The following is a 22,554-nucleotide window of genomic DNA, read 5'->3' on the forward strand; positions in this document are numbered from 1 at the left end:
TGCTCAGTTTCTTCTGAAAACCTCTATTATGAAATTTTCTTCCGAAAACCTCTATTATGAAATTTTCTTCCTGGGGGGATACAGAATTCAGTAAACCTGCTTTTTAACACTGCCTGTTCTAACAAAGCCCTGAATGGGCTTCATATTCAGATGGGACATATGTCTTAATTTAAGCTGTTTTCTGATTTAAAATCAATAAAAAACAAGTATCCCAGTTTAGAAAAAACCCAAACTGTTGACTGTTCTGCCCAATATAAAGCTGAGTAATGATTAGAAGAGCTTGTAGAAAAATAGTGCTATTTAAACAATTATTGTGCAATATTAGAGTGCCACTAAGAAGGGAAGATATCGGCCATTTTAAGTCCTTTCTGTACTAATCCTGACCATGGTAATTTCATTCTACTGCAGAACCTTCCTGTCAGGAGAACAAGACTCCCAGCACTCCAGTGACACCGATGCCACATTACTCCATGATGGAGACCCCACAGCTGAAGGAGGAGTTGAGCAGGTTAGCATTACCTTCATGAGTACGTCTCTTTATGAGCAGCAACTTGCTGGCAGGTGGTATGAAAGCAATCTCCTGGGCTGAACTGGAGACACTGGTGAAGCTCCAGAGTTTTTTGAGGTCACGTCACATTTTTCCAGCTGACCACTGCACCTCCTGGGCTGAGCCCCTTCCTGAGCTGGGACAGTGGAAGGTGCAGCGTTATCTTCACTTAAGCTCCCACCTTTCTCTTTCAGGTTTGGAGTTCGTGCTCTCCCAAAACGTCAGATGGTTTTGAAGCTGAAGGAGATATTCCAGTATACTCACCAGGACGTGGACTCTGAGGATGAAATTTCATCTTCCCAGCCTCCCCAGCAGAAGTCCCAGGCCAAATGCTCTAGGCAGCCAAAGGCAGGCCGGACTGCCAGTGGAAAGCGTGCTGCTGCCTCGAGGGCTGTGGGCAAAAAAAAGCAGGTTGCTACAGCTTCTTCAGTGGTCCCTGTGGGGAGGGATGACGGTGACCTTGTTGGATCCTGTGAAACAGGCCATGCAGCACCCAAGAAGGGAACTAAAAGGACACATCATCCAGAAGGAGCCAAAGAGCAGAAAAAGTCATCTGCATCTCCAGAGAGATGGTCTCTTGCAGCCGATGGTGAGGAACCAATGCCCTCAGCATCAGGGGATGGAAGCAACATCTCTTTTGGTTCACAGAGGTAAGGGAACAAAATACTAAAAAAAACAGTCAGTGGTGCAGGACAGAGATGAGGTAGGAATGAGGCAGAGGTGGCCTGCAGTGGCCACGTCACCTCCTTGGGCGTGTCATTTGAAGGTCAGCACGCTCCAATAAGAGAAGTAGGCTTTGGGTTTTTAGTCTAATTCCTGGTGAGCTATTCTCAGAACGCAAAAGTTCTTGTGGCTGCATATGGGCAAGGCTCAAATCTGGCATGCCTGGTCTCTGCAAGTCAGAGCGACCAGGAGAGGACGGCACAGCACTACGCAGTGTGGTGGCAGTAGGAGCTGTGGGTCTGGAGCAAGGAATGCCAGACAGCTCCAGGGTTGGGTGAGCAGGACCGGCGCTGTCGCTCTGCAATGGGGAGGGTTGCAGAGCACATGGCATGTTTTCCTGCACTCATTTTGTGGATGCTGATACCAGAAAGTTTGTGATCCCACAGCGGGTAGTCACAGGGGTGCTCACCAAGGGCTTGGGGAGCTCTGGTGCTGTCCTTGATGGGCTGTTCTTTCCTTCATCTCTGGTCTACTTGATCTTGCTTTTAGTTCTTTCATGAATGGATTTGAAGCCTATGCTTTTGCATCTGAGGAGGAGGAAGAGGAGCTTCCAACATCTCAAGCAGCAGCTCAGGAAGAAGAAAAGCTGGAGGCTGTAAGGTGCTACATCCGCTCAAACACTGCCCTGTACAACAAGATTCTCTTTTATGAGCCAATTGAGTTCGCTGCGCTGCACGCAGAGCTGAAACAGAACGGCATTAAAATTTCCAAGGCAAAACTGCTGGACTTTGTAGATGCTCACTGTATCACATTTACCACGGCCGGAGCCCGGAAAGAGAAGGAACAGAAGAGAAAAGGGAACAAAAAACGGAGGAGATGATACTGAATGGAGCCTCCTCCTCCATCCTGAAAATTTTGTAGATCAATGCCTTCCTGTTAAGCTGGAAACCCCATTCCAGGCTGGTGCTAGCAGTGGTGTTGTGATCGGCGGGTGCGCTGCTCCTCCTTGTGGCCTGCTGTCCTGATGACGAGCTGCACAGTGGGTCTGAAGGAGCTCCCGTTCCCAGCCCTCAGCTCCCAATTGCACAAACTCCTCCATTTGCTGTCCTGCCTTCAGCATGCAGGTCATCTGAAGCCTTTTTTTTAACCTCCAATTTTTCTCCTGTGCCTTTTCTTTCCTTTCCATTTTTCTAATATGTTTTAGGTCCCCAACTTTTCTTTGTGTTGGTGCTTCCCTCAGTGACACTTGCCAAGACCTTTTGTCTGGCCTTGGGCTGTGAAGTGCTTCACATGTTCCAGTGTTCAGTACAATAACCCGCCTGCAAGAAACTGGTCCCTTCTCCCCTGCGTAAAGCACTGGTGTTTAGAGCCCAGTGACTTCCATCTTCATTTCTTCAGCATACGATTTGCCCTGCTGATTGTTAAGGCAGGGAGCACTGTGGAAATCCAACGCCTTTCTTCTGTCCTTGGTTCAATTTTCAATCTGCTAAAACACCTAAATCTGTGTTTCTTAAATGGCTGCAAAACAGCGGAGGTGTTTTTGTAGTCTCCTTGTGACACCAGATGTCATGTGAAAACCCTCTGGATTTGAACTTTCCATTCTGTATGTTCACTTGGATGCTGCATCTGTCTTAAAAATACCATCTGCTCCATTTTCTGAGCACCTTTCCTTTGTCAGTGTAGCTTGAGTGTTTCCTTGACAGAGATGTTTTTCGGAGTGTTATAGTGACCACTGGATCTCTTCAGCACTTCTTATTAATATAATGTGATCTAAACCCACTTTTCTGGTCAGTCCTATTTCCAAAATGACTGATCTTAGGTTGTAAATTGTCTGGGACTCCTGGGGGAGTCTTGGACCCTAAATTGTCATCTTATATGTATTGACATTCACATCATCATCTGACTTTTGTCTGTTCTGGCAGTTCTGAGTCTGCAAAGAGTCTCATTCAACAAAATAGACACAGCGCTTTGAAAGATAAGCCAGGCTTCTAAATGTATTTATATATTCGGAACATACAAACATTTTTCTATTTTTGATACTGTATGTCCTTGGGTTTATTTGATTTATATCTGCAATAAACAACTTGGAAGGTACTAATGATAAACTATAAGTAATGCCTTATGACAGACTCGGGGGGTTGTTACTAAGCAGCAGCGTTGGGTTTAGTTGAGAGCAGTAGAGTCCGCAGTCTGCAGTCTGTGCCCGCGCCGCTGAACCCCTGAGCAGAGAACAGGAGGAAGAGGAGTTGTCACAGGCACCGAGGGGACATGGAACGGGAGACACCACCTGGCAGCAGCTGACGAACGGTGGGTTGCTGCCCGGAGAGAGAGGAGCTGCCCTGTTCATCGGGGCTGCGCAGCCTAAAGGTACGGAAGGGCTGGGGGAAGGTGTGGGGGCTGCAGACGGGTCGCTCTGGCCTTTGCAGGGGCTGCTGGTGAACCTCCTCTGTCAGGTATCATGGCACATGTAATGTTGGGGACCTCCTAGCAAAGCCTTCTGCCATGTCTGGTGAATTTTGGGGAATTTGGGATGGTTTTCTTCCCTGCCAGTCACATCACTTTTCTTTCACCACGTTCTTGTGCAAGAGCTGCCAGGATATGACTTCATTACATGGAAAGGACGAGGCTTGCCTTAAGTGGGATTCTAGGAAATGTTGTTTCCCTCATTGTACCAAGTATTTATCTCTGAAGTACATACTCCGTACACAGAAAAAGCTTCGGTTCTACTTACCAGTCTTAATATGGGAAAATAAATAAGATCCGTTCCCGTCTTTTTTTTTTTTGCTCTGTTTTTAGCTAAGACTTACATTTATGATCAAAGATTTTGTAATCAATTCTTTATAACATCTTAACCTTCAATGAATCCAGTATCGCAGTTCAGTGGATATAAATTACAATCATTCAAATAGCATTGTGTCATTAAAAAAAACATTTAGCATGTTATGAAAAAAAATCTGAATTTTAGTCACTGAAATGCCTCTGTCATCCTTAAACCTTGCAACTGAGCAGTCTTTGCCTAATGTGGAAAAAATCTGTGCTGTCAGGGTTTGGAGGTGACCACTTTGCAGAGGTTTACCTCGATGCTTCCTTCTTGCTGAAGCTGACAAAATGAGATGTCTTTTGTAGTTCAAAAACTTTTCTCAGATGATGAGAAAAGGATTTAAAATCTTTTACAGCCTTCAAGACCACAAGGACATATCTGACACATGCTACTAATTATCTGAAAGCAATTATTCATTCGCCTGCTTCATTTATCTGTAAGCAAAGCGTGCCTCCCCAAGCTAGCACTGGTTGCCATCTGCCAGTGATAATGTGTTGCCACAGTTCAATTTATATACATTTCTGTGTTTTCTTTCCTTCCTCATGCAGGCTCATTTATCTTAGAAAATATATTGTAATAATTTTTTATTTCCAACTGTGTAGTAACAGCTATCAAAATATTTTGATACTTCCGTTTGTGGTAACACTTCCAAGGCTGCAGAAAAAAGAGACCTTTTTCAACCGAGATGTTGTTTTTTAAGTAGAAAAAAGGAGCAGATATGTAACCGGCACTGCACAAAGCTGCTGTCTTACCAAGATGTACCTTGTGAGCTCTGAGTGAGCTTTGGAGAACACAGCTTCTAAATTCGCTGTGGCAATCAAATGATCTGTGGGATGATGACAGATACCGTGTTGGGTCGTGTATTGTCACATTTCCCACCTGAAAAAATAGTCTCAGTAGGTTTATTGTGAAAAGCTGTGCTGCGGATGTTTATGTAATAATCTTGCACGTGATAAAAGAGCTGGTTTAGTACACGGGCACAGTTCTGTGTGTCCACTTACTCCAGAAGTCAACCCTGTCTTAATGGCATTTCTTGAGTGGGTGTGATCCATCACTGTGGTCTCTGACATGGGCAAAATCCACGGAGGGGCCAGATTAACTCTAAAATGGGAGAATGCTGTAAAGCACAGAGTGGTGCCTGCTGTGCCTTCCCCTTGTGCCCAACAGAACCCAGGTATGCTGTTACAGTGCCAGCATTCAGATACCAAAACGATAAATTTGCGAGCAATCCTGCCGGCTGTTCTTCAGGGGAAGTTGGAGTTGTTCTGGAAGCGCATTTCAAATGTACTTGTTTGCTTTTTGGTGATGGTTCAAATCATTCCCGCACAAGATTCCTTTCAGAGGCGTTGCATATAAGCTGCTTGTGTTTAATGAGACACAACGTGCCTGGGAGAGGCGACGCAGCCTTCAGTACAGACATCTCTGGGACTCGGCTCCTGTCCCCCAGAACAGGGTTTCAGAGGTACCTGCAGTACCTCTGCCCACGTTCCTCTCAAGCTGCTCCACTGCCCAAGCAGTCCTCTTGTAACCTTAGATTGATAAGGACTGAGACTGCGAAGGATTTAAGTTCAAGCCCAAGGTCCGTTCCCACCACCAAGGCCACGTCCCCACCCTGGGGACCTGGGACCCTCCAGCAGCCTGACGGTGCCATCGGCAGGTCCTCGTCTCTCGGGAGGGCCCTGCGCCAAGGACACATCTCCAGAGCTCGGCTGTGGTGTCCCGACGCGTCTCCAGAGCTCGGCTGTGGTGTCCTGACGCGTCTCCAGAGCTCGGCTGTGGTGTCCCGACGCGTCTCCAGAGCTCGGCTGTGGTGTCCCGACGCGTCTCCAGAGCTCGGCTGTGGTGTCCCGACGCCCTCTCCTCAGACAGCTCGTGGCCGATGCGTCCTGCTCACCGAGCTGCCGCACGAAGTGTCCGTGCTGCCCCGCACCGGGGAGCTGCTGTTGGCCCGACACGCGTGCGCTGTCCCAGGCGCGCACAGCTGAAGCCTTGCCCTCCACAGGTCCCCCGGGAGAAACCCCTCGCCTGCGGGGAGCCTCCGGCAGCGCCGGCGTCTCACCCAGCACCGGGCGACCCACGTGGGACAGACCCGACGAGTGCGGGGAGAGCTCCAGCGTGGGCTCCGGCCCGCTCCGGCGCCAGGTAACCGCCCCGCAGGCGGCCGAGCGCGGCCAAAGCCATTTTCGGTCGCCCTGGGAGGCGAAGGCGCCGCCCGCCATTGGCCGCCCTGGTCACGTGACAGCGCCGCCGGCGCCCCGGGATCCGCCTCAGCGGAGGGGCCGGCCGGGCCCAGCGCAGCTACCGGCGCACCCCGGCGGCTCCCCGCCGCCTCCCCGCCCCGGTCAGGCCCCCGCAGCTGCGTTAATTCCCCCGGGGCGGTGGGGGTGCTCACAGGCAACGGGGCCGCGAGGATGTGGGCAGCCCGGTGCTCCCCGCCGGGCGCCCTGGGCCCGCTGGCTCCCAAGCCCCGCCGCTCGCAGCGCGCGGTGAAAGCCCCGCTCGGCTGACCCGCCCCGTTTGTGGTGGCACAGCAGGACCCCCGGGAGCGGAGCTGGGATGATCTCCCGCACGGACCAGCAGGAGCTGTGGTTCTCCCACCTCCACGCCTGCGAGGGGAAGACGGTTCTGAGTGACACCTGTCCAGGTAAGGGGCGGTGTGATCGTTGGCGAGCCTGTCCATGAGAAAACCGGCTCCGGGATCCCCAAATCCCGGCAGAATGTGCGGGAGTGGCAGTGCTGGGTTGGACCATGGTCCTTCCAGCTCTGCCTGCTGATAGTGGCCGGTGCTGGAGACCCAGAGAAGGGCAGACAAGCTGTGTCCCTGTGCGCTTGTCCAGGGCCAAGCAATCCATGACTTCAGAAACTCCTGAACTAGACATGCAATGTATCAAAATCTTGCAGCTCTCTGTATATTTTCTTGCCTTCTGCAGTTGTGTGTGTTTGACCACCCATGACAGCCTGCAGCAAGGAGTTCCACAGCCTGTTCAGCTGTTTATTGAGTCACTGCCTCCTCTTTTGCTGTGAAGCTGCCTTCTAATAGTTCACTTGATGTCAGTAGTTCTTAATTCAGAAGAGAGGGTGCAGGATGGACCCCTACCCACCCCACAGGCCACCTGGTTTTTTATAGTCCCTATGATATCCCCTCTCAGCTGTACCTTTTCCCAGCAGAATGGGATACAGATGCTGTTCTGTGCCTTTGGTCATTCATGTCACGCCTCTGTATCTTCCTCAGGTCTATTAGAGTTTCTCTGAAATGAGGAATCCATCCTCCCCCTTGCACGTGGTCAGGATGTGGGGTTACCATGGGTTTGAGCAGCAAGGCAGAACTATTCTCTTTTATCCTCTTTTCTTTTCCCAAGAACGCTAACATTTGAGTAGCCGTTTTGTTTGCCAGGTAGCCGCAGTTTTCATCCATCTGCTCCAGCTCCAAGGCACTATTCCTGATGATACCAAGAACATCCTAGGCCCATCCTGGTATAAGTGCAAATTATACAGGCTGTTCCCCTCTGTAGTTCTTTACATTTACCTGTGGTGAAGTCCTCTGTCACCTGGTTGGTCAAGATCATAAGGCTCTGCCACAGTTGATCTTTACAGTCACACTTTTTCGCTTTAACCCTGAATAACACAGAATCTTCAGCAGATGTTTCCACCTCCGCTTTCCATCCCTTACCACCTTATTGAGGGTCACTCATCCCAAGGCAGCTTAGTTTCTTTGTCAGTTTTGGTGAATGACGAATGCCTTCTGGGAATGCCTTTGGACTCCATATCTCCCTTTTGCTAAAATTGGTTACATCCCTGAAGAACTCCAAGTGCCTTGTGAGTGAGACTTCTCCTTCCAAAGGCCATGCCAGCTCTTCCCCAGTCTGCCCTCCTTGGCCCTCTGTCCATTAATTCTCTTATGCTGGTTTCTATTTCTTTGCTTGGAATGTCTGTTGGGCCCCAGATCTCCCCTCGAGCCCGTCTCTGGCATCACATCAGCCACCTCCCAGTCCCCTGGCAGTGAGGTACCAGCAGGAATCCAGCAGTGTTGTGAGGTGGCGTGAACAGCCCTGCTGGGTTAAACCAAAGCTCTGTGTAGCTCTGAGCCCCATCTCGGGGATTTGGTGACTGGCCAGAACCGGATGTGAGGGAAGGGGATAAGATAAGCCTACGATGACACCTCTCCAGCCCAGTCTGCCATCATCCCACAGCCTGAGGCTTACTCATGATGGTGGTGTGTTAATTTTAATAGTTCTCACGGGTTTCTCTTCTGTGAACTGTTGAGTTTGGTGCCAGAAACAATTTCTGTGTCCTCCCACTGCTGTGAGACAGGCCAGAGCATCAGCCAAAAGTCCTTCTACTACTGGCTTCTCTTGGGAAAGAGAGATGCAAGTGTATATTTAAGGTGATATTTAGGTTCTCAATACATATGCTTACTCTGCTTACCTGGAGCTTGCCTTGTAGCTATAGCACTGGCAGTCTTGGGCATATCAAAGGTCTTACCATCAACCCAAATTGGCGTGGGCTGAGGAAGAACGACATTCTTTCTGTCTCTGTGGCTTATTTGTTTTTGCAAATTCAGACTTGTGCTTCCACCATTAATTCCTCAGCATGGTGGACTCACTCTCCTTCCATTTAAAATACCTCCAGTGAGTTCCTGTCATCATGATTTTGATCAAACCCTTTACAGACAACTTGTCCCAGATGCCAATGAAGATACCTAGTACCTCAGAAGTAACAAAAATGGTTATAGAAGTTGAGAGCTGGGGTTGTAATAATTGCAATAAGAAGCTTGAAACTCCTGACCTTCCCCTAAAAGTACAGAACACCATAGAAGACTTGATTCTCTTGTACTTTGAAGGCCTTTTTGAGTTCTACGTAATGAACCAAAATTCTGTGTAAGTACCAAAGCTAGCACAGGTAAAGGATATCTCTTTGGGTACAACAGCAATGGAACAACTTCACTGGCTCCATCATCTGCTCAGTGAGTCTGACATACAGGTCAAGAGCTTCATGCTGACCCGCCAGAAATGTCTTCTTGTCCTGTCTTTGGATATCACCTTACTCTTTTCCTCCAGGCCTGGGGTAGCTGCAGACAAATGGAAATGCCTTCATGGTGAATAGCAAAGTTCTAGTTTCTGTTCCTCTCAAGGGATAATTTTAATGAAAACTATATGAGGGAAGAAGTGCTATCACTACTACACCAAACTGCCATAAAAGATATCTCAGGAGTTCGCTGTGAAATCCTGTTGTGATGTTTTCTTATACTGACTAGAAAGAGGAAGGTAAAATATGTACGTCTGTCGGTCTGGGTTGACTGTCTTTCCTTTATCGCATACTTCTGGTTCAGCAGTGACTCTCCTCTCCCAAGGCACGCGCTTTCTTATCGCAGCTCTGCCAGACCACAGGAAGCGGCTGTGGTTTGTACATCAGTCCCACGCGACTGATCTGTCACTGGTTTATTTCACAAGAGTTTCTGGAGAACCAGGAGGTAGCTGTTGAATCTTTAAGTGGGCAAATCTGGAGGTCTACATATCTGCGGCTTTAGTCCTCAGCCTGTTCCGTCTTTTGGGTCTGCATATAGTCAACAGTAAGTCATCCCTCACCCCTGGCAATCCATATATAAGCAATTATCAGGAAATCTGTTTGTCTAATTGACCTGTCTTAAACCCAGATGTGATGCCTCTCTTCAGAGATACATGTTACCATTTCTACATCCCATGTACATCCCTCTGCCATCCATTTACCCTTCCCTGATGCCACACAGGTCCTGTCTTGCCAATTTAGCGTACAAGGCCTCAGTAAGCTGCGAAGAGCTACATTTCCCTGCTGACAGCAAAGGTCACAGTGTGGTTGGGGGTACGTGCTTCTGAACCTGCTAGAATGCTCATCAAACCACATTACAGCAGTGTGTTGGAAGGAGTTGCTGCTCTGTGTAAATACTACAGAAATCTATGCAAGCGCCTTGTCTTGGAAAGGCTTTCAGCTACCTTGAGTCTGTGGAGCATAGATTCATACCAGTTATGCTTCTGCAACACTTTGTGAATAAGAGGGCAGGGATTTGTTTGTTCCCTGTATCCCAGGAGCCACCCATAACTGCTCAGCTAGCGTTACTTCTATGGACTTGCGCAATCTTCATCTTCTACATTTATTGGGTTTCGTCAGCATGTAATCTGGAATCAGGCATGGAGGATCTTCAGTTCTCCAACCCTTTTTCACAACAGATTTGTTCTTCTCCCATGGAAGCATAAACTTAGCTCTCTTCTGCTCGAAGACTGGCAGAAGCCAGGCTCCGGGTGGTCTCCGTGTCCGTGCATTAGGGCCAGTGTCTCCTTTATACCTCCTCTCTCGCTGCACTACTAGCAGCACAAGAGCAGGGAGGCTGCACCTCTTGCAGCCCAAGTAACGTTCTGCTGAACAAGGCAGTTCTTTATGGCCCTTGTCTGACACCTAGTTCAACTTCCAATAACATTTTCAGACACAATATCCTGGAAGAGCAGCTATCTTTCCCATTCAAGCACTAAACTTTCACCTCTATTATGCCAATAATTTCAGTAGATTCAGGTTCTGGTGAAGCAATGCAGGGCTATTTCCAGGGTTTGTTTCTGTGAGCGCTCTGAAAAATCCACTGAGCAGTTTGGAGGAAAATAACAGAACTTTTTATGCTTAATCTGCTGAATTTTTAGAATTTGGCCCCTTTTGATTTTCCCTGACCAAGGTTTCATGTCCTGCCTGTGACTTGTCTCTGGATTCTCATTTTATTGCAGCTGGGGACAGGATTGTGAGCAAGAAAGAAGAAAATGCCAACCAAGGCATCCCTGGGCCAGTGGAACCCGAGAGTTTGCTCTCAGGACTCTCTAGAGAGAACAGGTCCCAGAGTCCTGCACAAGACCCGGTCCTCCCACGCAGGTCAGGGAGGGTTCAGAGACCTCTGGGGAAGAGGCAAAGCCGAGTGACACTGCGTGGAAAAAGCTTCAGGAGGCTGCCAGATATTATCCAGCAGAGAAACCCTTCTGTGGGGAGACTGATGATATGTGGAGACTGTGGGAAGAGCTTTCGGGTGAGTTCCAACCTCATCCAGCATCAGAGAATCCACACTGGAGAGAAACCCTTCACCTGCGCTGAGTGCGGGGAGAGTTTCCGTCAGCAGTCACATCTCATCCAGCACCAGAGAATCCACACAGGGGAGAGGCCCTACGAGTGCTCCGAGTGCGGAAAGAGCTTCAGCGTGAGCTCAAAGCTGATCCGGCACCAGGTGACTCACACCGGGGAGAAGCCCTACAAGTGTGCTGAGTGTGGAAAGAGCTTCTCCGGGAACTCGCAGCTCATCCAGCATCGGCGAGTGCACACCGGGGAGAAACCCTATGAGTGCAGTGACTGCGGGAAGAGCTTCAGCGTGAGCTCAGCCCTGACACGACACCAGCGGGTCCACACCGGGGAGAAACCCTACAAGTGCACGGAGTGTCGGAAGAGCTTCAGCCAGAGCTCCGAGCTCATGAAGCACCAGCGGATCCACACCGGCGAGAAGCCGTACGAGTGCTCCGAGTGTGGGAAGAGCTTCACCGTGAGTTCAGCCCTCATCCAACACCGGCGGTTCCACATGGGCGAGCGCCCCTACGGGTGCACCGAGTGTGGAAAGAGCTTCACCGTGAGCTCCCACCTCATCCAGCACCGCCGCTTCCACACAGGGGAGCGCCCCTTTGAGTGCCCCGACTGCGGGAAGAGCTTCCTGTGGAGATCAGCCCTGCTCCGGCACCACCGGGTGCACACCGGGGAGAGGCCCTACGCCTGCGCTGACTGCGGGGACAGCTTTCGGCAAAGCGCCCACCTCATCCAGCACCGGCGCATCCACACTGGGGAGCGTCCTTACGCCTGTGCCAACTGCGGGAAGGGCTTCACTGTGAGCTCTGCGCTCCTCCGGCACCAGCAGATCCACAGAGCAGGGGAGCCCCAGGAGGGGTGAGCGTGGGGAGCAGTTAGGTCAGACATGCTGCGGGCATCCCTGGGGAGCCCAGTGTCTCTCTTCCTTCGCTCTGTTGACTGTCGTGCTTGCGGAGGGTGACGGTAATTTCTTTTTAGGAGAACAAGTCCTAAAAGAGAGAGATGGAAGAAGCGGAGAGTTGGTGCAAGGAGCTAATTGGAGGTTTGTGACGTGTGTGCTACAGCAGGGGAAGGAGGTGGTGGTTGGAGGGATAGCTCTTGGGAAAGGAAGGAAGTACTTTGCAAAGGCTGGAAGATACTTGGTGTATTTTAGAGGAAGGGAAATACCTTGCCTTTTCTCTGTGCACACATTTGGGACAATTTATGGAGGGAACAAAACGGACCATCTCAGAGCCTGCGATGCTCTGACCAGATAAACAGCTCTGGCCTTCCCTCCTGCCCTGCTTGTTCAGGCTCGGAATTACCTTCCCCAGCCGCTGGGCTGGGCCTGTAGCACAGAGGAACCAAAAGCCGGGTGCAGCTCGGCCCCTGCCCGGCCGTGTCCCGCGGGGCTGCGCCGCTGCGTGGGACATGGCGTCCCCCAGGGAGCCGAACTGTGTGTTAATGAGGTTTGATGATCGCTAAAACTGCCAAATAAAACCCCGGTTCCTGACCAGCGCTCCCGCCGTGTTTCCGTTCCCGCCGCTGCTCCCGGCACCGCCTGCGCGGCCTCGCGCCACCGCCCCCGGGGCGGGGCCTCGCGCGCCGCTGCAGGTGCCGTTGGCCGACGGCGAGGGGAGGCGGGGCGGGGTCAGAGCTCCCGCGGGACGTGCTCGCCACCTCCACCAATCGGCGGCGCCGGCACGTGCCGTCGGCGGCTCCTGATTCGCTGCGCCGTCACCCCCACGTCAATAAACCCGCGGCGGTCGGACCGGGCCTTTGTCTCGCGCTGCTGGGCGGAGGGCGGCGGGTGAGTGCGGGCGGCGCGTCTCCATGGCAACGGGGCCGGGGGCGCGGAGGTAACGGGCGCGCTGGGGCCGGTACTGGGCTGAGACCCTCGGGACTGCCCCACGCGGGGCGCTGCTCCGTCTCCCCGGGCCCTCGCCGCTTCCCCGCCGAGGGCGGGAGGCCACGCTGCCCCGGAGCCGCCGCGGGAGGCAGCGGCCTCGGCCTCCCCGCTGCCGGGGCGGGTGGGGCCGGCACCCTGAGGCCGGGAAAGGCGTCCGAGCCGTCTCAGGGCCGCGTCCGGACGCCTGTGCCCTCCGGCTCCGCGTCCCGGCGCGGCCGGGCCGGGGCCCCGCCACCGCAGGCAGGGCTGTCGCGGCCGCTCTGTTCGCCGGGCCGGGCTGCGGTACCGGGGCCGTGCCCAACAGCCTCAGGACCGTCCGTGAGCGGGGTGTGCTCTCCTGAGCAGCCCAGCCCTGGCGCTGGGCCGGGCCAGCGGCTGTCAGGCCTCCCTAATCTCCTCCTGTCCCCATGGGCGAGCGGCTGCTCGGCAGCTGGGGAACTGTGCCAGAGCAGCGGCCTCATCTCCGCAGCCACTCCTGCACACAGCTTCTTGTGAAGGATGCCCGAGTCGTTGGGACAGCAGTCCTGCGCTGGGCTCTCCCAGTGACACCAGGGGCACTTGGCTCCTCTTGACCCAGCCGAGCTCTAGGAAGAGCGTGGAGGGTGAAGGCCTCTTGCTATTCCTGCTTTTCAATTGTTGAGTGAAACAAATGTCTTATTGAAGCCTTGCGGTGCCTAGCACTTGTGTGTGTTACATACATCAGCCATAAGTGCCTGTCACTGGGCCTGCGTGGGGTGTCCCAGGCACATCTGACTGTGGTAGGACAAGCACCGGCCCTCCCCAGAGCAAAGGCTGTTTGATATGTTCATAGGTGTTCGGCACGCTGCACTCTTCTTCTCCCCCAGATCTAACCCTGACTTACTGGCCCCTTGCAGTGTGTTCCTAGCCAATGTGAGAGAATACAATTCCTGAGGTGCTGCCTGACACAAGGGCCGCTTACCGAAGCACAGAACTAAGCAAGATCTGTGAACTCACCTGGGGTTTCCCTCCTTGGTCAGTTTGAGGTGTTGGACTGCAGCTCTGCGTGGGCACTGCTAGAAATCTCTTAGACTTGAATTATTGCCTAAATTTAGGCTGTGTCTGGGTGAAGTCTTAAAGCTACCTGGGATCAGGTAATATAGTAATTTATTCTGCAAGGCTCCACTTCCAGCAGCAGCCAGTGCCAAATGCCTCCCCAGAGGGAGAAGGAGACATGAAGCTCCTGATGTTCTTGCCAGGTTACCTCTGTGATGAGTCTCCAAGCTGCTAGGCCTGGAGTTCTGGGGTTTGTCTCTGCTGCAGCGATGCTTGGGTAGGTCCAGCCACACTCGGTGCCACTTGTTAAAGCAAAGATGTCAGATTTGTGCATGGGGAAATACTGTGAAGTTGCATGGTAGTTGAACAGCAAACATGAACTCTGTATTGCCAGGGTGTTTGTGAATTATTGAAACGCTCCCGAGTTGCCCAAGCAAAGCCAGGACTTCTAGTCCTGTTTCGCCGCAGCAGCCGTGTCTACTTCCTTCAAAAGGTGCAGGATTATTGGGATTAAGTATCTGCATACGCTGAGGAGAATGGCTGTGCATCTTGAGCGTGAAGCTTGCTGTGGAAATGTGTGTAGGGGCAAACTAATTGCTGGCTAGGTGAGAGACTGAGATACATTCTCAGAGGGTTTGAGCAACTATTATCGGGAAAGAAATGTTTGGAGTGCTGAGGTGTTGTGTACCAACACTTCTCTCTGCTCTCCAGCCATGTTGTCCCGGTTCTTTTGTAGCTGTTGGATTTCTCCCAAGCTGGCTGCTGTCAGGGCACCAGGGAGGTATGTGTTTACCCTGAACATCAGCCAGGGTCTCAATGAGCAGAGCTCCTTGTAGCAGATGACACTATGTTCCAGCCTCTGCAGTGAGGTCGGCGGCTGCTCGAGCCTCCCTCGGCGTGCAGGACACTGCCTCTTCAGAGGAGTGGAATCCCCTGAGAAACCTGGGCTTTCACCAGTGACCACGTCATGGGCTTTCGGTTGCTATATTTTTTAATAAAAGCAATGGTCTATTAGAATTATAATGTTTTTTATTTCCTCTCTTCCAAATTCTCGTCCAATATTCTAATACTGAAAAGGACAGGGGTTTGATTTGTGCTGACTTGCCTCTTGAATTCATGGCTCTTCAGGGAGTTGGCTATACTAGAGACGGTATCAGAAAAAAAATCTAAGCTTCTCTGTTTTCCTGTACATGTACTGTCCTCACCTCGGGCTAAAGAGACTGGTGTCGTCACTGCCCTGTGTATTGCTGTAGAGATGAGCATGTCAGACCGAGCCTTTACAAAAAAAGCCATGGGAGACACAAGTCTGAGAATGTACCAAAGTCCTTGAATGACTTTTTTTTTTCCTAACCCCTTCTTCCAACAGCAGACAGTGCTACTGGAACAATAATTCACTGTTCTAATCAGTTGTGCTTCTACAATGCTGGTGACAGGCTTGGGTAAAGGCTTCTGAGACCCCCTGAGATGCCCCTGTATAGTGTGGAGAGCAAAGCTCCCGTGTTGGTGAGTGCTGCTGAACACGGGTGTGCTGTGAGGCGTGGGCGTGCAGGCTCTAACCAGCAAGTTGGCAGCCTTGGCTTGTGCAGTGATGATCTCAGGAGCTGTGCTGTGTGTGTCTGGCCATTGGGAGCCTCTAACCATTGCTGCTGTGAGCTACTAGTTTCTGAGTCTTGGTCTGGTGTGTTCCTTTGGGTTGGATTTAATGTCTACCTTCAGGCCTCTTCCAGGGGATGAACGCTGCTGAAGCACACCCTTCCTCCAGGACTCTGGCTCTCTGGAAGTGTAAGATACATCAGAACTGGTTAATCTAGTTTAATTTTGGAATCTGCATTTCTTGAGCAGTGCTGGGCCTGACGTAAGCTGAGCGGAAAGCCAGAGTGTCCTGAGAGCTTGTGCACCTGTGTTGGCAGGAGGTTCTCGGCTGAGCCTGGGCAGGTTATTTGCCTCTTTACTTCAGTTTCACTTCCCCATGGTGGGCATTTCCCAACGTTTTGAAGCTGAAGCTGTGTGATGAGTGAAGGCAGGTCCCGTTTGCTGACCCAGTGTGAAGGTGCTTGCTGTTCCAGAGAGTGATCAGACAGATACAAGACCTGAACCTGGATTCCTCAGATATCTTGAAGCCCTTGTGCTGGTGTGCTTTTCTGCCCCAGCTGCATCATCCTGCTCTAAACTTTTCTATCTGAGGGATGTGGAGGCTGTGCCGTGTCCTGTCCTGTGGGGAAGGGTGAAGGGGGTATAGGGCTCTCACCCCGATGGCTTCTGCCGCTGCACTGGGCAGCTTGTGTTACGGAGTAATGTGTTTGGTCAGTCCTGCCCTCGGGGAGGGAAGGCTTTGCCCTGGTGAGCCCAAAGGCTGCGTGATCATGGGGAAACCTTCACCCTGGTGATGTGCTCCCCAGTCTGAGTGCTGTGCCCGGGCCTTGCGCTGGGGACGGGTGCTCGGACCTGGCTCCCAGCGCCTCTGGCCGAGTCCTGCGCCGGAGCGCGGAGGGCAGCGAGAGGGGCTGTGAAACAGGACTTAGAAACCCTGGGGTGAGGACCTGGAGGGCAGTTAATTTATAACTGGTGTGCTGGTGCTCGCCTTGTGCTGATGAGCTCAGAGCTGCTTGTCTGCTGTTCTCCCAGCCTGGGATGTGTGCCGAGCAGCAAACCTGCAGACACAGCCCACTGAGGGGAGTGTGAGGGGTGGCTCTCTTACAGCAAGTGCTTTTTGAAGAGCCAGCAAGCAGCTTAGTTGTCGCTCATCTGGTGAGGCTGCCTGTAAGGTGGTGGTGCTGCTCCTCACAAAGCTGATTACAGGTCCATTTTATAAATGAGGTGGCTGGATTTGGCTTAACTGGGGTGTTTGGCTGGCGTAAGCCAAGTGTCTTGCTCCTGCTTCTGGGTACGTCTTGGTAACCTACTATATCCAAGCAGACCTCTTCTCTTTTGCAAAAGGCGAGGGAGATCCCAGTTACTTCAGGGATTTGGAGTGAGCCCTGCTAGGCAGGAGTGTGTGTGTGGTGACAGGAGCTGGCTGCAGCTCGCTGTGTTCGGGCAGCAGCCACTTTGGATCTTTGTGGAGTACAGCCCAGGGAAGGCAGAGCCGTGAAATCTGCCCCTGCTTTGGAAGTTCTTCTTCATATACTCAGTTGCAGGGAAGGCTTTTGTTTCCCCTGGGCCCAGCCTGACTTCAGAGCTTGGCTGACATAATTCACCACTGCTTTCTTCCAGGGGACACCCTGTACAGCTGTAGAACTGAAGTTGCTTGTCCTTTCTCCTGACTGAAGGAGAGGTGCTTCCCTTTCCAGTTACTCTGCTCAGAGCCCAACGTTGCATGAGGTATTTGGTAGCGCCACTGGAAAACAGCTCGCTCACAATTTCAGTGCAGATTGCTAATGTGGAGGACTTTGGCCATCTTCAACCAGCAGCCGTCCTGAAGTGGGAAGCCGAGTGCAGGCTGCTGGCTGTGTTGGAGGTGTCCTCCAACGTTAATGTTTTGTGAACTGGGTGTTAGTGCTGAGGTTCACCTGAGGTAGCTGAACAGAATAAGCACAGCTTTCTTAGAAGTGTCTGGTGCGCAGTGGAAATGGCCAGTGGCTGCTCCTCACCGCCCTGCCTGGTGGAGCAGCTCAGAGGCTCCTCGCTGGACTGCCCAGTGTTTCATACCCATCCCTGTGCCAAGGCAGCTTGCCTCTAAAACCCCTCTCTGATTTTGCCTTTCAGATTGTCTCATCTCCAGCACTGACCGCCAATGCCATCAGCTATGGAGGGCTCGGAGGGAGAAGGGGAAATCATGCGCTATGAGGAAACAGAAGATGACAGTGTCAGGTGAGTCCTGTCTCACAGCATGGCACAGACAGAGTCTTGGGAAAGGCAGGAGATCTTCCAGGTAAAGGAGTGATCTTTCTCCTCATCTGAAAATGAGTGAGGGACTCCAATAGGTGATTAATCAAATATATGCACAGTAAAATCTGTTTAATCAAACTCTACTGGAAGGGATGGGAAGGAGCGATCTGGCTAAGGCTGACAACAAGCAGTTATTTATTCAGCTTCTACTATCAAAGTCGCATTTCAGAAATGCTCTGACCATTTGGCAGATGTATTTGTGCCTTCCTGGCCAAGGTGAGTCAGTTTTCCATGGCATCCTGGGGAGTCTCATGTGATAGCAGCTTCTTGTTTTGAAAGATGACTCTAGAGGTGAACTCTGCTCCAGTGAGCTGCCTCTCTTGCCTTTGCAGAATACCAGCTGGTTTAGGCAAGAATATTTTCTTGGAGGATAGTTTAAAAACAAATTCACACAGATGCCCTAAAAGCCAAGGGCTCAGACTTGGAGAACAGGAAGGGTGAACAGTGTGTTCCCAAAATACCCAGATAGGCTGGTTGACTTCTCTTTGACTTGACAGGCTGTTTCCTGAGACATTAATGCTACCTGGTCCTCTCGGCACACCCAGGCCCTGTCTAGCCTGTTGGCTGCAGTGTTCAGCCACTCGAGGCCTAGAGTGTTCAAAGTCTGTCTCTTACAGCTAACAGGAACATGCTGTCTGTAGCAAACTAGTCATAAAAACTGTAAGATGCACTCTGGAATCATTTTGATTGAGTGTAGGTGTTGATAACTCTGTACCAAACTCCAGGTAGGTGCAGTGGCTATAACCTGATATCACAGATTCTTTTTTAATTTTTTTAGAAAGACAACTTGTGGAAACCTGCAAAAACAGTGTAAGTCAGGATAAATAAACTTAAGGGTGTTCTTGCCCTGTTTTGTCATTGGGCTTTCATCTCTTCTCCAGTAGCTGATAGCCAAGTTGGAAAAACTAGGGTCCTGCGCGTGCATGCATCTGCTCTCATGTGAGCCTTTCTCCTTCTCCAGACCACAGAGGATACCACCAAGGCTCCTGTGCCCTTTAGCCTGCCCCAGTAGTTGCTCTTCATATGCTCAAGGCCTCTTTTGTAGTACTGTTGGGGCTCACATGGATGAGAAGCAAAAGTAACGGTGCAGGGATCAGAGGATCCTTGGCAATTGCTTCAGCATCCTGGGTCTGAGACCCTGGTAAACCCAGCCGTCCCAGAACTGCAGCTCTGTTTGGCACACGGGCATCTGCATCTGTGGAAGGAGCCTCTGGCTGCTGCCACCCTGCTGCTTCCTCCTGGTGGTGCCGCCTCGTGGATCCCACCTCCTCTAAACTGGGCCTGAGGTGGTGGGGAGTGGGGGGTCCCTCCAAATGCAGCAGGGACAGTTACTGCGTGTGGAAGTGAGGTGAACAGAGCTCTCCTGTCTGCCTGCAGTCCCACCGACCTGTCAGAGCTGCTGAAGGAGGGGACAAAGGAATCTCATGACCGCGCAGAGAACACTCAGTTTGTCAAAGACTTCCTGAAAGGACGGATCAAGAAGGAGCTCTTCAAGGTGGGTGCTGCTGTGCTCCTGTGGCAGGGAAGCTCTTTGACATATGCAGTGGCCAATGCAGGCTCTGAGGCAGAGCACTACAGCCATCTGTGGAGGGCTGTAGGGGGCATGACCAAATAGTCAAAACTATGGGAGGACCCTTGTTCGTGGCTCCTGCCTGGTGTATCCTACAGCTGGGACCCACAGTGGGGAGGGCCATGCTGGCCCAGCACAAATTTGCTTGGGTGGAGGTACTGGGCTTCTGGCCACATGTCTGCTGGGTGCTCAAGGCAGATGTGGCTGCAGCACCAGACCCTAGTGGCATAAATTTACTAGGAGTGAAATCCTGGTGGGATTACAGCACTTATTCCATCCTCTGGAGACTAGGCTGTTTTCCACAGACTTCAAGTGGGACCACTTTCTCTTCTGTTTTGGGTCTGAGCAGCACTCTCTGAACCTGAAGATCTTGACATATATAGTAGTCTCCTATAGCATGAGGCTGTTGGTGCTTGTTGTACCTATTGGATGAAATTAGTCCCTGTGCCTTGCTCTCAGGGTGACAGGAGACGCAGAACATGCAGCTGGCAACATGAAATTAATTCTTAGCTGGTGCTCTGTAGGCAATGTTGTTATGCATGTAGGTAGAGAAGATCCTCTGATCCTTTGAGTGGTACACACCTGGTATGGGCTGTCCAGGCTGGTTTTGTGTCAAGCCTGGGGGTTTCCTCCTTGTTTACCCCAGCTGCATGCAGAGGGGGAGTAATCACAAGGTGTGATGTGCCGATGTAGTGAATGGCTTCTCACATTAGCTGTGCTTCGTCTGTAGCTGGCCACCGTGGCACTTTACTTCACGTACTCTGCTCTGGAAGAGGAAATGGATCGCAACAAGGACAACCCAGTGTTTGCTCCTCTGTATTTCCCCTTAGAGCTTCACCGGAGAGAAGCATTGATCAAAGACGTGAAATATTTCTACGGAGAAGACTGGGAAGAGAAGATCCAGTGTTCAGAGGCAACTCAGCACTATGTGGACAGAATCCATCATGTGGGACAGCATGAGCCAGAGCTGCTAGTGGCTCATGCTTACACACGCTATATGGGAGACCTCTCAGGTGGGCAAGTGCTGAAGAAGGTAGCCCAGAGGGCCCTGAAGTTGCCCAGTACTGAGGAAGGGATCCAATTCTACGTGTTTGACAACATTTCCAATGCGCAGCAGTTCAAGCAGCTCTACAGAGCGAGGATGAATGCTCTGGACTTGGACAAGAACACTAAGGAAAGGATTGTGGAAGAGGCCAACCAAGCCTTCAGGTTCAACATGCAGGTACTGACTCCCTTGAGCCCCTGTATGTGTAGGGGCTGCTGCTTTCAGGTCTGGGCCAACTCTTAGGCCCAGGTTAGTTCAGCCAAACTGCTCATCCAGGCGAAGCCCTTCCACCTGGTGGGGTTCTGGTTTGCATGGCTCTTGCACTAACTTCTGGAAACACGGCTGGTGTTGGGTGGGAATTCCTCCTGTGCTCCACCACCACAACTGAGCCTTTGACTAGGGCAAAATTGAGGTGACTTCACCACAAGACTCCCATGGGCTGTACAGCTCTGAAGCAGCGGGGGGAGCAGAGCTCTTGCTCCAAGACGGCCTTAAATAGTTTGAGCCTATTGCACCATACTGGTTACAGTTTGTCTCATGTCTGATGTGTTGCCCAATGGCCAAAAGTATCTGTAGCCTCTTGTTCCTTCCCATAGTACTTGTCTTTCATGAAACCTGGCTGAGCTGCTCCCTTGCCCCAGAGGGATGAACATAATCTTAGCTACTGTGGGCAAGCTTTAATCTGTGCCTATAGCAGGCCACTGTAGTTTAAGCTGGTCAGAAATGTGGTGGGATGTGGTTGGCCCCTTTGTGAGGATCCTTATGGAAACCCCTGGCTGCAGAGCTGGCAGGGCTGCCTGGCCACTGCTAGCATGGGAGCAGTGATCCCAGAGGGGCTCTGTAGGTATGAAATCAGTAGCACATACTGTCTTTGGATGGGGGGAGGCGGGAGTGGCTCTTGCCTGTTCTCCGCATCGTTCTAGAGGTCTGGATGAAAGCTGTCTGGCTCTGCCTGCACATTCTCACTGTGACCACTTGCAGGTATTTGATGAACTGGACAAGACTGGCAAGTCGCTGACAGAAGAAGCCCAGGACGGAGGCTTTCCAGTCCATGATGGAAAAGGAGACCTACGCAAATGCCCTTACTATGCAGACAAACTAGGTAGGTGTGGGCAACGAGAGCTGCCACATGCGGTATGGCAGAAGCTTCACGGCACTGACGGTGCTTTCTGTGTTCTGGCAGGCAAGGCAGGACCCAGCTGCCCCTGTCACGCTGCCGTGGCCCTGGCGAAGCAGCCCCTGGTGCAGCTGATCCTGGCGGCCTGCGTCGCTGTGGCCGCAGGAGCTGCAGTGTGGTACGTCATGTGAGGGCGAGAGCGGCGCGTGGCTCTGAGTGGTGGCGAGGGGAGAGATGCGCCTTGTCCTTCTTCAGACTGGTCCCTTGCTCTTGGCGGTGAGTTGACTGCACAGTGGAAGAAATTAAACAGGAATGCTGCGGGACTGCTAAAAGACTCTTCGCACACGAATAATGCAAACACTGTAATAGAATATCTCTAGCTGACTAGTGTACAGGACTGATCCAGTTTGAGGATTCTGGTTTGGTGCTGTTCTACCCAGGCTGGGGCAGATTTAAGGCCAGAGATGTCTTGTCCTATACTGGCAAAGGCTTTGCCTGCTTGGCTTTTTATCTCCTTCCCAGAGCAATCACTGGAAGGAGTTTCCTGCCCTGGGCTGCAACCTGAGAATGTGTCATCAGTCTTTTCAGTGAAGAGCACTTCATTTCCTACCCTGAGAAACAATTTTGGCCGTGCTGCAGCAGCTGTGCTATGGGGCCGTTAGCAAAAAACAGGGTCCTGCTTGGTGTGGTGGCCCAGGGACCAGGTCTGACTATGTTGGAGGAAGCTCCCTGGGGTGGGGACAGGACCAGGGGTGTGGGGGGCGGGTCTGAAGGTGACAAATGTGTATTGTGCAGCATTGAGGTTGTGAATTGGGTTTCTTTCTGAAGCCTTGACTGGAATAAAAAGTTGCAATGCTGTAGCTGGAGAAAGCTCCTGTAATGCCCAAGGCCTCTGCTGCCCTGGGCTGGGGTAGGGAAGCT

The 22,554-nt window shown here is 51.7% G+C and overlaps 3 protein-coding genes across 7 annotated transcripts in view; all 3 read left to right on the forward strand.

Moving 5' to 3' along the window:
• Positions 1-3,878, forward strand: part of SLX4 (SLX4 structure-specific endonuclease subunit) — a 31,529-nt gene extending 27,651 nt beyond the window's left edge. For both annotated transcript variants that reach the window (XM_065644956.1, XM_065644957.1), the window contains exons 15-17: positions 409-508; positions 742-1,197; positions 1,760-3,878. In XM_065644956.1, the coding sequence (XP_065501028.1) occupies positions 409-508; positions 742-1,197; positions 1,760-2,090 (887 nt within the window). In that variant the 3' untranslated portion in view covers positions 2,091-3,878. The remainder of the gene's footprint in view (positions 1-408; positions 509-741; positions 1,198-1,759) is intronic.
• A 2,430-nt stretch (positions 3,879-6,308) lies between these two features.
• Positions 6,309-12,589, forward strand: LOC135994427 (zinc finger protein 501-like). Its single transcript, XM_065644961.1, has 2 exons — positions 6,309-6,675; positions 10,778-12,589. Exons 1-2 carry the CDS (start codon positions 6,588-6,590, stop codon positions 11,971-11,973), a joined length of 1,284 nt encoding a protein of 427 aa, XP_065501033.1. The 5' UTR covers positions 6,309-6,587; the 3' UTR covers positions 11,974-12,589.
• Positions 6,601-22,380, forward strand: HMOX2 (heme oxygenase 2). 4 transcript variants are annotated; one of them, XM_065644963.1, is made up of 7 exons: positions 12,811-12,900; positions 15,380-15,516; positions 17,719-17,823; positions 19,279-19,396; positions 20,202-20,693; positions 21,498-21,618; positions 21,700-22,380. In XM_065644963.1, exons 3-7 carry the CDS (start codon positions 17,747-17,749, stop codon positions 21,822-21,824), a joined length of 933 nt encoding a protein of 310 aa, XP_065501035.1. In that variant the 5' UTR covers positions 12,811-12,900; positions 15,380-15,516; positions 17,719-17,746; the 3' UTR covers positions 21,825-22,380. The 4 variants fall into 4 exon arrangements, with proteins under 4 accessions (XP_065501037.1, XP_065501035.1, XP_065501034.1 ...); XM_065644964.1 differs by having other exon boundaries at positions 12,874-12,900; positions 15,383-15,516; XM_065644965.1 differs by lacking the exons at positions 12,811-12,900; positions 15,380-15,516 and adding an exon at positions 6,601-6,675.
• Positions 22,381-22,554: the final 174 nt, after the last annotated feature.

Source organism: Caloenas nicobarica, chromosome 14, assembly GCF_036013445.1.
Source record: "Caloenas nicobarica isolate bCalNic1 chromosome 14, bCalNic1.hap1, whole genome shotgun sequence".
NCBI classification, from domain to species: Eukaryota; Metazoa; Chordata; class Aves; order Columbiformes; family Columbidae; genus Caloenas; species Caloenas nicobarica.

Excerpts from the sequence above, each read along its gene's own strand:
- HMOX2 (XM_065644965.1), top strand. The coding sequence starts at position 17,747 with ATGCCATCAGCTATGGAGGGCTCGGAGGGAGAAGGGGAAATCATGCGC. Across the intron at positions 17,824-19,278 it reads ACAGAAGATGACAGTGTCAG|TCCCACCGACCTGTCAGAGC; the intron begins GTGAGTCCTGTC and ends GTCTGCCTGCAG. Across the intron at positions 19,397-20,201 it reads TCAAGAAGGAGCTCTTCAAG|CTGGCCACCGTGGCACTTTA; the intron begins GTGGGTGCTGCT and ends CTTCGTCTGTAG.
- LOC135994427 (XM_065644961.1), top strand. The coding sequence starts at position 6,588 with ATGATCTCCCGCACGGACCAGCAGGAGCTGTGGTTCTCCCACCTCCAC. Across the intron at positions 6,676-10,777 it reads TCTGAGTGACACCTGTCCAG|CTGGGGACAGGATTGTGAGC; the intron begins GTAAGGGGCGGT and ends ATTTTATTGCAG.